The sequence below is a fragment of the Nyctereutes procyonoides genome, unplaced genomic scaffold (genome assembly GCF_905146905.1).
Source record: "Nyctereutes procyonoides isolate TBG_1078 unplaced genomic scaffold, NYPRO_anot_genome, whole genome shotgun sequence".
Classification (NCBI taxonomy): Eukaryota; Metazoa; Chordata; class Mammalia; order Carnivora; family Canidae; genus Nyctereutes; species Nyctereutes procyonoides.
The window spans coordinates 37455939-37469852 of NW_026575131.1; the positions used below are offsets into that span (position 1 = coordinate 37455939).

A 13914-nucleotide genomic window follows, 5' to 3' on the forward strand; every position below is an offset into this window, starting at 1 on the left:
CTGGGGTTGTTGTGGGTTGGGGAGACAACAGGAGGTCTCCTCTCTTGCCCCTATTCTACCCCTTAGGCTCCTCTCCTCCGTGTCCCTCTTCTATGGCTCTCCTGCCCTTGAATCAGTGCTCAGGGCAGAGGGAATGGGGGAGGGGGTGAGTGCCCTACCTCCACCCTCTCTCTGGAGGGATCCTTGGTGTAGGGTCTGTGTGCAAAGGGGAACTCTGGGAAGAACCCACCACTCACCAGGTGACACCCTGGATCCTGGGGCTCTGGTTGTCCAGCGTGATTGAGGCAGCTGAAGGGCAACGGGGGAGTTCCTAGCACCGAGTGCATCCTGTCCTCTGCCCCAGTGAGCTGGGAAGGGGCCTGGAGGCCAGACAGGGACAGGCTTGGGTGGAGGAGGCTGGGCTCATCTCTTGCCAATCCCAGATCTGTGAAGTATGGCCAAGCTTCAAGCCCCCACCCAAAGCATGGAGTCCCTTGGACTGGAATGACCCTCCCAGGCAACTTGGGCTCTGCCAGGGGAGCTACGGAGCCAGGCCAGTGCTTCAGGGGGGCTGGACTCTCGTGGCATCAGCGATCTGGGCCCAGAATCAGTTTGCCTCTGTCGTGAGGTCTCTGTTATGCTTAATGGAAGGACCTGGAGCAAAGGAGAGCTCAGCTAGACCTCTAGCGAGCCCACCAGCCTCAGATCTCTGACCCCTGACTTCTCTTCCAGGCTCTGTCCCCCTCCCTTGACACTTTTTTGGAGCCTGGGGACTTGGGTTTGTGGACATTTCATGTAAACCTCCCACACCCCAGCCGGAAAAGAGTCTCCCCGATGGGAAATCAGCCAATCTGACACAGAGGCATTAACCAGGCCTGTCAGGGTGGAGAGAGGCGCAGCAGGTGGATGGTGGGTGGGGAGAGCCCTCCCCCTGCTCCCTCCTCCCCCTGCTCCCTCCTCCCCCTGCCTTCCTGGCCCTGCGGGGTGGAGCCGCTCCCTTATAAGAGTCAGGCCAGGCGGCCTCCGAGGCAGACTGCAGGCAGCGGCGGACCGGGGCGACCCGGGGCAGCTCGGCCGGCGGCGTGGTGCCCTTGATTCCCCGGCATGGCCCCCTCGGCCTGGGCCATCTGGTGCCTCCTGGGGGGCCTCCTCCTCCGCCGGGGCAGCCCCAGCCCCAGCCCCCGCCCCAGCGTGCCCCGCCTGCGGCTCTCCTACCGAGGTAGGGGCGGTGCGCGCCGTGTTCTAGTGCGCGTCTGTGGGAGCCCGGGCGGGACTCTGGGATGTCCCCAGCTGTGGGGTTCCCAGCCAGCACCCAGCAGTCTCTTCCGCCAGCTGGAGGGAAGCAGTGGCTCTCACACAGCCCGTGGGAGGGATGTCACGGTCATTCCCCCACGCCGCATGGTGCTCCAGCTGCTGCCAGAGGCGGGGACTGGGAGGAGGGCAGGGGCAGGTCCCAGGAGGGTGGGGGTGGGAGAGACGGAGACACAGGGGGATGACCTGAGGGGGCTTCTGAAAAGAGAGAGGCCTCAGTAGAGATGGGCAGAGAGAGGTGGGGAGGGACGGAGCGGACAGGAGCACCAGATCCTGAGGTGTGTGCTCAGCCTGGGCTCCTGGTCCGCGCCCACGGGGTGGGGGTGGGGGGGCAGCAGCCTGCAGTGGAGTCCTCTCGCTATCCCCACAGCCTTGCCCCCCGCTGCCTCTTGTAACCCACTTCCCATTGCTGGCTTTTGTTCTTCCGTCTCTCGTCCCAGAGGCTCTTCACAGCCCAGGGGGGTCCCAGGCTCCCCTCATTGACATCCTGGCCCAGGAGGTTCCTCTGCAGACCTGACCTTGGTATGCTGTGCTGCAGCTGGCACAGACTCCTCTGAATCTGGGGAGATGGTCCCTGGGGAAGGTCCCTGAGACATGGGCGCTCCCTGATACTTCTCCGCGGGGAAACCAGAGGGATGATCACCTTCCTTTGGGAACCCCAATCCAAGTGAGGACACCATACTGCTCTGGGAAGTCTGAGAGGGGAGACATGGCTCTACTCTGGAGAGCTCATAGTTGGGTTTCGGGGAGAATGTGGGCCTGTCCTGGGAGCTGCGGTTTGGGGTGGAACGTCAGGCTGTAAGAAAAAGCCTGTGGAAAGTACTGTCAGCCATGGAGGGCTTCCTGTAAGAGGCTGTTGATGAGTTTGGGGATGGAGGGGGTGCTGGGCTGACCACTTTGGATGGGTCGTTCTTTGGATAGGTGTAGGATAGCTGGCTTTCCCAAGGCTGGCAAATGCCCCTCCCCACCGTATCCTGCTGCCTGCCCCTTTGGCACTGTTACCTCCATCTCCCTAGCCAAACCCCAAGAACTTATTTCAGGATCCTCAGCTCCTGGGACCAGCATCCCCAGCCAGCCACCCTCCCCCCACTACTGCTGGGGCCTGGGAGGGCAGTGTCTATGGAGGAGAAAGCTTCCTTAGTCACATCCTTGGACTAGAGCCTGGGGCTCCGCCAGGCCGTACCTGGCCTTTCCCATCCCCAGGCCTTTGCCAGGTGTTCCCTCTGCTGGGAATGCTCCCCCTTGTCTGTCCCACCGAGTCAGCACACTGCTCACACTCACCCACCCTTTCTCTGGGCTCTTCCAGCACTTTGCCCAGCTTGCTACCATCCGTTCTGCCAGTGAGGCCACCTTCCCTGGGGACTGGGTAGGGCACAGATGGGCCTGTGGGAAGGAGATGTTAACTGGAAGATCAAGGGACTAAGGAATGGAGGAGTAGGCAGCAGGGCTGAGCCCCCTGCCCCACCCACCCCCAGGAACCCTCTCCCAGAAGCTCTCCAGCAGGCCTGTGGATGGAAACATTTTCCAGACGTGCATGTGGGTATGGTGGGGAGGTGATGCACAGCTGGGACCCTCCACCTCCACACCCTAGCTGGGGAAGTGGGCCGAGCAGTAGGCACTGACCCTCATCCTGCTCTTGGCTAGATCTCCTGTCTGCCAACCGCTCTGCTGTCTTTCTGGGTCCCCGGGGCTCGCTGGACCTTCGGGCCATGTACCTGGATGAGTACCGGGACCGCCTTTTTCTGGGGGGCCGTGATGCCATCTATTCTTTGCGGCTGGACCAATCATGGCTGGATCCCCGGGAGGTGAGTGGGACTGACAGAGGGAAGCCTCTGTCTGAGAGCTGGGAGGCCAGTCTGGGAAATAGGCTGTGAAGTCAGGAGTCAGCCAGGCTGTGTTGTAGGTCCTGTGGCCGCCGCAGCCAGGACAGAAGGAGGAGTGTGTTCGCAAGGGAAGAGATCCTTTGGTGAGTGCTGTCAGGAGTGACTGCCCCCCCCCAAGCCTTGACCAATGCCCAGGGCTTGACCCCCAGGATAGCCTATGGGCACTCCCCCAGGTACTTGTGCTAGGGGCCTTCTGCAAAGAACGTCACCCCCACCTTCGATCCCCAGAGCTGATCAGCTAGGCAGGGCTGAATCCTGGGGCCCAAGGTAAGGACCCCCTCATTCCCTCCACCCCACCCCTTCTTTCTGCTAGGTGGAATGTGCCAACTTCATACGGGTGCTGCAGCCCCACAACCGGACCCACCTGCTGGCATGTGGCACTGGGGCCTTTCAACCCACCTGCACCCTCATCACGGTCGGGCACCGGGGGGAGGTGAGCCTGGGGCAGGCCCCACAAGGGACTGGGAAGCAGTGGCATTTCCTTCCTGCTGTCTGAAGGCTCCCTATTGAGCCTGCTCAGGGCAGAGGGGTCAGGGGGCTGAAAGGCATCTTTGTGCCAGGCTGACCCTGTTGGCGAGGTCCTGAATGAGGGCGCCTTCCGCCCACTCTCCAGCTGCACGCGATGGTCACTGCCCGGCGGGGTCGGGGAGGGGGGTGGGCTGGTGCTGCTTTCCCAGGTGACATCCTTCCTCCCTTCCTCTCTCTCCCCCAGCATGTGCTCCATCTTGAGCCCAGCAGTGTGGAAAGTGGGCGGGGGCGGTGCCCACATGAGCCCAGCAGTCCCTTCGCCAGCACCTTTGTAGGTGGGTGATGCCCAGCCCAGGGTGTGCCCAGGATGGGCATGATGAGGGTGGGTGCTGGCCAATGTCATTTGGAAGTGTTGGGGCCAACTATGGATCCTGGCCCTCCTTCCCTGATTCTGCCCCATTCTCACCTAGGTGGAGAGCTATACACGGGTCTCACTGCTGACTTCCTGGGGCGCGAGGCCATGATCTTCCGGAGTGGGGGTTCCCGGCCAGCTCTGCGTTCTGACTCTGACCAGAACCTCCTACACGGTGAGCCTAGGGTCTGCCCAGGGCAAGGCTGGCTCGGGTCTGCCCCTGGCACTGATAGGGAGGCACAAGAGCTGGCCCTGGAGCGGAGATGGGAGGGACCGCCCAACCCCACTCTACTCCCTGGGACTCCAGCCTCCAGTGGGATCCCTGTGCCTTTTCCCCTCCCAGCTGGCCTCAGCAGCTCCCCATCACTCCATTCTCCCCTGTGAGTCCCTCCCAACCAGCCGTACCTTGTCACCTCCCAGACCCTCGGTTTGTGATGGCTGCCCGAATTGCTGACAACTCCGACCGGGACGATGACAAGGTGTACTTCTTCTTCTCGGAAACTGTGCCCTCACCCGATGGTGGCCCAGGCCATGTCACAGTCAGCCGTGTGGGCCGTGTCTGCATGGTAAGAGCTGTGAGGAGGCAGTGAGGTTCAGATCCTCACCATACCCCCTTCCTACACCTGTTCCCACAAGCAGCAGGAGGGAAACTGAGGCAAGCATGTGAAGCCAACATCCATGCCTCTCCTCACAAGGATGTGAGAGTGGAGGAGCAGGAGTGAGGGGGCACCCATCCCCGTGGAGCTCAAGGCTGACTCTGATCTTCCACCCCCCAGAATGATGCGGGTGGCCAGCGAGTGCTGGTGAACAAATGGAGCACCTTTCTCAAGGCCAGGCTGGTGTGCTCAGTGCCTGGCCCTGGTGGTGCTGAGACCCACTTTGACCAGCTGGGTAAGGGCACGGTTGGGGTGGGCATGGATGTGGGTGTGGGGGGCTCAGAGCCAGTGAGTGGGGGGCATTGACGGTGGCCTTCTGTCTCCCAGAGGATGTGTTCCTGCTGTGGCCCAGCACAGGAAAGACCCTTGAGGTGTATGCTCTGTTTAGCACAGTCAGGTGGGCACTCAGGCCTCCCCCCACATTCCTGTCCCTGGTCTAGTCTCTGCACCCCCAGCGTCCTCTGCTGAGCCTCTGCTTTCATGTTCTGACTTTACCGTGGGTCCTTTCTGTTCCTGACTCAGTGACTCTGAGGCTCTATTCTCTATCTCCCTCTCTTCAAATTTGCCTGGGTGTCCTTGTTTTGGGGTCTCTGCTCTCTGCAGGCACCATCACCTTCTGTCCTGTCCGTGGAGCCAGGCTGCCCCCTTCCCACCTAGGACAGCCACCCTGGCCTGACTGTCCCTGTCCTCCCCTTGACAGTGCCGTGTTCCAGGGCTTCGCTGTCTGCGTGTACCACATGGAGGATATCTGGGAGGTCTTCAAGGGGCCCTTTGCCCACCAGGATGGTCCCCAGCACCAGTGGGGACCTTATGGGGGCAAGGTGCCCTTCCCTCGGCCTGGAGTGGTGAGTATCGGCCTGGAGCCAGGCCAGGGAAGAGGGCCGAGCAGTCACCAGAGGGACTCCACCTTGGGACAACCTTGTGGCTGAGCCCGGGCTCCAGAGGGGAGCAGAGCCCCGACCACATTAAGGAGGCTTTGCTACAGCAAGAGGATCCCTCCGAGGCGGGCAGGCCTGAGCTGTGGGGCCTGGAAACAAACTGGGCTGGGGAACGTGTAGTCCCGGGATGCTTCAGGTGCTCCCTCTGCTGCCACTCACAGTGTCCCAGCAAGATGACGGCACAGCCTGGACGACCCTTTGGCAGCACCAAGAACTACCCGGATGAGGTGCTGCAGTTCGCCCGAGCCCACCCACTTATGTTCCGGCCTGTGCGGCCACGGTTGGGCCACCCTGTCCTTGTCAAAACACACCTGGCCCAGCAGTTGCGCCAGATCGTAGTGGACCGAGTGCAGGCAGAGGACGGGACCTACGACGTCATCTTCCTGGGGACTGGTGGGTGGGCTGAACGGGTGGCCCGGGCTGGGGAGGTGTGCTGGTGGTGGGCAGGGGGGAGGGCAGTTCCTTCTTCTCCCACTGACCCCTCTTCTCCTGCCTCAGACTCAGGCTCTGTGCTCAAGGTCATCGCCCTCCAGGGTGGAGACTCCACTACGTCTGAGGAGGTGGTCTTGGAGGAGCTCCAGGTGTTTAAGGTGAGGGCGGGCTGGGGGCAGGGGGTACTGGTGGGAAGAGTCCCCTCCAGCCCCATTGCTATGTCTAGGCCTGGCTCTGGGGACACATGGAGCAAAGTACAGGAGAGAGATGGGCCTGTCTTTATTGACCTTGCAGCCAGTGGGAGGTGAAAGTGAGATCATCACTGCTATAGGGGCCTTGCTGATGCTTCTGTCTGCCCCCCCCCCGGGGTGGGGGGGAGCAGAGAGAAAACTGGGAGGGTCCTAGGAGGGCTGTCCAAGGTGATTGACCCTTGACAAAGCCTGCCAGGCTCAAGCAGTGGTGAGGGGGTGGTTGAGATCCCAAGTCCCTAGAGGCTTCTGTGGTCCCCTCTAGAGAGCCAGGCAGGGTGTCATCGGCATCTGGGAGACTGCTGTGCTCCTGACATGGGATGGGTGATGTGGGACAGCTGCCTCATTGCTGGAAAACAGGGCTGTGGGAGGGGACACCAGAGCTTTGTGCTTTTTACTAAGGCTTCTCCTTGGAGGCCAGTCAGGGTGAGTGGACCTTTCTAATAACTCGACATCTGGGAAAGAATGTCTGGCCTTAGTTGCCAAGGAGGGTGCTGACCCAGGCTGGGAAATAGGTGGCTCCTATGGGAGGGCTGGACGTGGCTGAAGCAGGGATGCAGAGGAGGTCTGGCCTCAGGCCACCTCTCTCTGAGACCCTGCTCCTTCCTCAGGTGCCAACACCCATCACTGACATGGAGATCTCTGTCAAAAGGGTAAGAGCAGCTGATATCCCACCCTTTCTTCTTCTTCAAACCCCTCAACTGAAGCTCTTTGAGCTGGGCTTCTGTCTGCTGGAAAGCAGTGCTGCAGCAGACCCTGGGGCTGCCTGATTAGGCCTCACAAAGAGGCCTGAGAGTCCAGCAGGGAGCTGAGAGGCCCATGCATGAAACCAGTGGGCAGTGGGAGCCCTTAGTAAGTGAGGCTGTGTTTGGAGAAGGGGAGAGCCACAAAGGCCAGTGACCCTGGGGAGGCCGATTCATGCTTGAAAACAAAATCCAGGGATGCTTGGGTGGCTCAGTGGTTGAGAGTCTGCCTTTGGCTCAGAGCATGATCCCAGTCCGGGTGTCGAGTCCCACATTGGGCTCCCTGCATGGAGCCTGCTTCTCCCTCTGTCTATGTCTCTGCTTCTCTCTGTGTCTCTCGGGAATAAATAAATAAAATCTTAAAAAAAAAAAAAAAGAAAAGAAAAGAAAAAGAAAACAAAACCCAGAATTTAAATCAAATAGGGGAGAGCCACTTTTTAGAGGCCTGCTGGGTCCTTTTGCAAGTGGCAAAATCTCAAGTTTATCTTGCCCCAGTTTACCTTTGGGTAAATCCCAGCTTTTGCATTGGGATTGCTTAAAGCAGAGTGCACTACTAAGGTCAGAGGCAGGTCAGGATAAAGACTATTGAGGTAGAGAGCAAAGGTCAGCAGCAGGAAGGGCTTGGAGAAGCCTCTTAGAGAAAGGTCTGCCCCATGCCCTCTGTATCTTAGCAGAGGATCTGGTGTATGTCAGGTGGGTGATAAACATGTTTGGTTTCTGGGGATGCATCCAAGAGGTTCTGGAAGACTGCTTGCAAATGGGGGTGGGGCAGTCTCAGGAAGCCCAAGGGGGCCAAGAGCCTAGCTGCTTCCGGGTGGGACCCAGGCTCACCTTGGCTCTGCTTGTGTCCCTCCCAGCAAATGCTGTACGTGGGCTCGAGGCTAGGTGTGGCCCGGCTGCAGCTGCACCAGTGTGAAACTTACGGCAGTGCCTGTGCCGAGTGCTGCTTGGCCCGAGACCCATACTGTGCTTGGGACGGTGCCTCCTGCACCCGCTATCAGCCTGGCACCGGCAAGCGCCGGTTCCGCAGGCAGGACATCCGGCACGGCAACCCTGCCCTGCAGTGCCTGGGCGAGAGCCAGGAAGGTGAGTGGTGGCAAGCGTAGGCACCAGCGGGCTCCCACAGGCCCCTCCTCACCCCTCTGTCCCTGCTCAACCCCTGAGAAGTGTAACCTCTGACTGAACCTGTGTTAGCACCCAGCCCTCAGTTTTCCTATGTGTGCAGTTCCCATCAGTTTATGGGTATAAGGTCTTTGCACAGAGTGATGGACACTTAGGTCCCTGTCACACTGGTGGGGGCCCTGGGGTCCCAGAGTCCTGAGTTGAGCCCCTCTCCACCTCCCCTCAGAGGAGGCTGCAGGCCCCGTGGCAGCCACCACTGTCTATGGCACGGAGCACAACAGCACTTTCCTGGAGTGCCTGCCCAAGTCTTCCCAGGCTGTTGTGCGCTGGTTCTTGCAGAGGCCAGGAGGCCAGGGGCCCGACCAGGTAAGCAAGGACCCTGTCTCCTGCCTGCATGTGTCCTGATGCCACGTCTCTCCCTGAACCCCAAGCCTTGAACGCTAGGAAGGAGCTCTGAGGGGGAACCTGCCAAGGTCAACTGAAGAAAAGTGTGTATTAAGTCCCAGGGAGAAGGTGCCCTTCTTCCTGACTCTGGGAACGCCCAAGTCAGATGTGGCTGCAACCCATTCAGTGCATTAACTCCCAGACCCTGAACTGAGCTCTGGGAGGTGGGTGGCAGAGATGGAAGAGAGGGATGGGGGTCTGGGCTGGTCAAGAAGCCCCCCATGCTTACACATATGGTTCATCTTTGAAGGAGTCTCTTCCCAGGGGGTCTTGGTTCTCCTCTGCCCCAGGGTGGTGCCTAGAAAATTTGCACACGCATACATCCCTATACACACACCCACTGCCTAGCTCAACACTCTCTCCACGGAGTCCAGCTGTCTGCCCACGCCTTTTCCTCCCCCAACCAGAAAGGTCTGTCAACCCCAGAACTGGCTTCAGTCTGGGGCCCAAGGAAGGCGTGGGTGGGGTAGGGTGAGGATCCGTTCCCCAGCCTTTCCTGTGGGCAGAGAAGGGGAGGGAGTGGGTTGATTACAGGAGGGGCTCTCCTTCCAGCTTGGGAACTGGGGGAGGCCAGCTTTGGGCCAGCTGTTGGGCTAGGCACTAAGAAAACACCCCCAGGGGGCCAAAGGCAGGGAGCAACAAGATGGTTACACAATACTTACCGCCCAGGCAGTCCCAGCCTCCACGTGCAGATGAGCAGACAGGGTCCAGGCTGAATCAGAAGAGCTTTCCTGCATTCTGCAGTGTGATGGGCACTCAGCCCACCCCTCGCTGGTGTAGTGAACAGTGTAGACAGGGATGGAGAAGGCTGTGCATGCGTGTGTGCGTGTGTGTGTGTGTGTGTGTGTGTGTGTGTGTGTGTGTGTAGAGTAGAAGGGACTTCTCGTCCTAGGGTAATGGGTATCGTCCTCCCTGAATAAAAGCCCATAAGTACCCCTTTACCCACTCTGGTCCCTGGGACTGTTGGAAGGGCCCCCTAAGGCCAAGGTATGTGCCCTAGAGCTCTGACTAGGGGAGAAACTAAAGCCTCCTTTGCTGGCCTCATCCTGGGTCCTGGGAGGGTGAGAGCCTACCTACAATTAGCTCACAGTCGGGAGGAGGAAGCCAGCCTGGGCAGGAAAGAGTGAGAAGGGGTGCTTCAGCACCAGGCCCTGAGATGTGAATCTGGAAAAGCAGGGAGAGAAACTGATGGTGTGTGTGCCCTACTCCATGCCCCCTTCACACCCTCTCACATGCCCCCCACAGGTAAAGACAGATGAGCGAGTCCTGCAAACAGAGCAGGGGCTGCTGTTCCGCAGACTCAGCCTCCTAGATGCAGGCACCTACACCTGCAAGACACTGGAGCATGGTTTCTCCCAGACTGTGATCCGCCTGGCTCTGGAAGTGATTGCAGCCTCTCAGCTCAACAGCCTGTTTCCCCGGGAGCCAAGGCCAGAGGAGCCCCCAGCCAGGGGAGGCCTGGTGTCTACTCCCTCCAAGGCCTGGTATAAGGACATCCTGCAGCTCATCGGCTTTGCCAACCTGCCCCGTGTGGATGAGTACTGTGAGCGCGTGTGGTGCTCCTCCAGGAGCCGGGGCAAACAGGCCAAAGGCAAGAACTGGGCAGGGCTGGAGCTGGGCAAGAAGGTGAAGAGCCGGGTGCAGGCCGAGCGCAATCGGACACCCCGGGAGGTGGAGGCCACGTAGAAGGGTGTGGAGGAGAGGGTGGTTGGGATGGACTGGGTGGCCCGGCAGCCCCCAGAGTCTCCCACCCACCCAGCTAGGGCAGAGGGGGGGGCAATGTGCCTGACTGCCTCTTAGAAATGGAAGTCTCTGCCCCCCATACTTCTACCAGGCTGCCCACAGGAAAGGCTGGGGCCCGATAGAGGGGACCTGTGTCCAAGCCTGTGCCCTGCCACTCTGTGCTCTCGGTCCCAGGCTGGAGCCAGCACCCTCTGGCTGCTGCCAACCCTAGTGGGCCTGCTGTTTGTTCTCAGAGGTGGCCCCCAGAACACATTTCCGGCTGTGCCTGGAGGTGAGAGGCCTGGGTGGTTCTTTCCCAGCCAGCAAAACAATGGCCATTCTGAGTGACCCTTGGGGTGGGTGTGTGGGTGCGTCTGAGGAGGTGTCTGGGCAGGGGGCCCTTAGGCAGCCAGAGGAGGATGGAAGTTGCCTCTAAGCTACCACCCATTAAGAGGACCTCGTGTGACTTAGGGCAGGGAAGTAGAGGTGCCGGGAACGTGGAACACTAAGACCCTTCCCCACTTTGTGCCCTGATATCTTGGTGGCTCCCTGCCTACCACCTCTCCTCCAACACAGAATCATAGAATCTTTGACAGCTGGAACTTCCTAGGATCCTGGGGGTGGGGGTGGGGTGTCTGGCTCTCAGGCCCCACATCATCAACCAAATGGTGTCTCACAGCTTGACTTCCCTTCTCCAGGCCAGGTTCCCTGGCACTCCCAGACCTCCTGATGAGATTCCCTCTTCCCACCAGCAGGGCCTTCATGCTGATGAGCAGGGAGAGGGTGACGTGTAGAAGAAAGTCATCCCCTCTCTCTCTGTGGATTAGAGATGGGGAGAGGGGAGCCAGGGAAGCAAGAGGCAGGGGGAGGGGGCTCTTTCACAGGGCAATGCAAGCATGCCCACAGCTAGGGAGGATGAGAATGTGGCAGCTCCCTGAGCAAGCTGCAGCTGGTGGGAGGACCATGCCTGGGGCCACAGAGGATTGGGTGGCATCTGGGATGGGGAGAGGGTGAGAGATCTAGGATGGGCTAGAGCAGGCGTTCTCAAGAAACCAAAATAGATCAATTAGCTCAGGAGCCACAGGAAAGCCAGATGTTTCCCAGCCTGGAATCTTTGGTTTCTACTAAGTGAGGGTTGGTGGTGAATGGTTGCATTTATGATGACTTTTCTCTTTTAAAGGAAAAAAATGGAGGGCAAAAGCTTGCTAAGTCCTGCTGGTTCTTGGGGGTCAGGCTCAGGTGGCCAGGATGCATTTTGTCTGGGCATGTAAGGAGGTGTTTTTCCATCAGAAGTGATATGTTTCTTGGGCTGGGGAGCAGAGGAGAGGAGGAAGATTGAATGAAAAGTCATTCCCAGCCTGCATGTGAGCAAGTTAGTGATGCACAAAACCAATGGGAGGTGGGGGGTAGGGGGCAAGAGCATTAGGATTGGGATTCCCTCCATGAAAACAACCAAGATGAAGAAATGAAGAAAAAAACATAGAAAAGCAGGAGAAGGCTTCCTGCTCCACTGAACTCAAACCCAGACTGTGCATCTGCCTTGGATTTTATCTGACTTACCCCATGATGCCCAGAGAACTGGGATCCAAAATAGGCCCCCCTTCTTCTTTGACTTCACCGGAAGTGAACCAGAGGCACTGAGATTGACCCGACAACCCCTTGGGAAGCCGTGGGCCTAAGGTTGCTGTGGCCGAGGTGTTAGCAGGTAAAAGCAGAGGAGAGGACTGTAAGAAAGGGACCTGGAGGAGGGACTAGAGGGGCAGGTAGAGGCCATGGAAGAGGGGGAGGAAAGAGCATGAGCCCAGGAATGGGTGCACAGGGCTGCAGCCCCTCTATCCTGGAGAAACAAGGAAGAAATGACCAGGCTCTCAGTGGCCTCTAGGCTGGACCCAGGCAAGGCCTGCTCCAGGCAGGTTTCTCTGGGGAAGTTACTCTAGAAAATGGAGGAGCTCAAAATCCTGAACAACGAACACCTGTACTTAGAAAATTACAGACGGCTTCTGCCAGCTTCCCACACTTCCCACCCCTGTGGTACTGTGTGTGATTAACTCCTGGAAATGCCTCTATGTGTGAATTCTATTTTTGTATTCATGTGTTGAGATCAGCCTTGTGGTTTCTGTCTTCAGAGTACGCTTATCATAATTACTATTGTAATTTTTATTGTCATGACAACCTGTGTGCTTTGATGAAGCTCCACGGTGGTCTACCACACAGATCTACAAGGAAAGCCATGCAGTGAATATTTACATCACGTAATTATATTATTGTATCTCTGTATTTCTGTTCTAAACTGACGTCATCTGCGTGGGCTAGAAATGAAGAGCCTTTCCATCTATTCCAGGAGGGAGAAGGCCACGCTAAGTGGTATATTCTAGAAGGCAGGGAGATGAGCATAGGGGAAGGAAGGAAGGAGTCAAAGGGCTTTGTCTAGGAAACTGAGATCGCTTATTAAATTAGGAAACTCATGCCCCTCAGGCTTCTGAGACTGACCTTCTTGGACTTCAGGAAGATCTTGAGTCAGAAAAAAAATGCTGGCAAAGGGCAGCTGGGCACGTAGGCAGCCCCGTTCCTTTTCCACAGTAACTCTTGATATTTGTAACAGCAACACTTGGCCTGGTGCCTGTCTTCGTGGCAAGTCACATACCAACATATATTAAGGCCACTGTGCCCTTGCCTGGGGAGCCGGGCTCTGCTGTGGGGGTTGCAGCTTCTGAGGAGGAGGGGAAGTCTGGATGCTGCTGAAGGCGCCACTGACCACAGCTCCCACTCCCCCGGTGACATCATGCCCCTGCCCAAATAACAGAGCCCAGTGGTGCTGGAGGGAGATGGGAAAAGGCAGGGGTGATTTGCAGATGGGAGGGACATCTTGCCAGGGAGACTAGCTTCTTGCTTGCCTGGTCCCCTCAGTCTATACTACAGAGTGGGGTTGCTTAACAGGTCAGTTGTCCATCCCATGGTGTAGCGCTAGAGTGGGACCCCTCCTTTTGCTCCTGGGCTTGACAGAACTGAACCACTCTGCCCTGCCCTATGCAGCCACCACCACCACTGCCTAAGAAGCATCATCAGCACCCACTTGGCACAGAGTGTGGAGCTGAGAGGGCTGTGTGAACTTGACTTCTCTCCCCAGGCCACAGCAGCTCTGTTTCCACCTTCCCACCCCTTTGGCCTGGACTTTTCCCCCTCATGCCTCCCACCCTAAGCCTTATTTCCCGCTCAGGGGCCTCCCTCTCTCTCTCTCTGGTGGCTTTTTCTTCACAGTCTCGTATTTCCCCTAATCTTTGGGCCTGTGTCATCAGTTCCCAAATGTGTTTAGTGCTGGAAAGAGGCTTCAAGAAAGACACAAGGTGAGCATTATCCAAAATGGTGTCTTGTGGAATGTGAGATCCTCTGTGATAAGGGTCAGATATATACGGGATTTCTGTGCCTTTAGCCCCCACGGAGCTGCTGTGTGTGCAGCCCGTTTGCTCTGTGAAATCCCTGAGAAGTCCACAATAATCTCTCATTAATTTGCATGTCTGCTGAGAGCTACATGATTCTCCCAAACCTGGGGTCCTTA

At 58.1% G+C, this 13914-nt stretch overlaps 1 protein-coding gene across 1 annotated transcript; it reads left to right on the forward strand.

Moving 5' to 3' along the window:
* The first annotated feature begins 1018 nt into the window (after positions 1 to 1018).
* Positions 1019 to 12619, forward strand: SEMA3G (semaphorin 3G). The gene is made up of 16 exons (XM_055343930.1): positions 1019 to 1198; positions 2935 to 3095; positions 3194 to 3256; positions 3487 to 3606; positions 3886 to 3976; positions 4112 to 4228; positions 4474 to 4619; positions 4830 to 4944; positions 5037 to 5106; positions 5410 to 5554; positions 5809 to 6040; positions 6146 to 6237; positions 6939 to 6980; positions 7928 to 8156; positions 8419 to 8558; positions 9882 to 12619. Exons 1-16 carry the CDS (start codon positions 1084 to 1086, stop codon positions 10320 to 10322), a joined length of 2319 nt encoding a protein of 772 aa, XP_055199905.1. The 5' UTR covers positions 1019 to 1083; the 3' UTR covers positions 10323 to 12619.
* The last annotated feature ends 1295 nt before the right edge of the window (positions 12620 to 13914 follow it).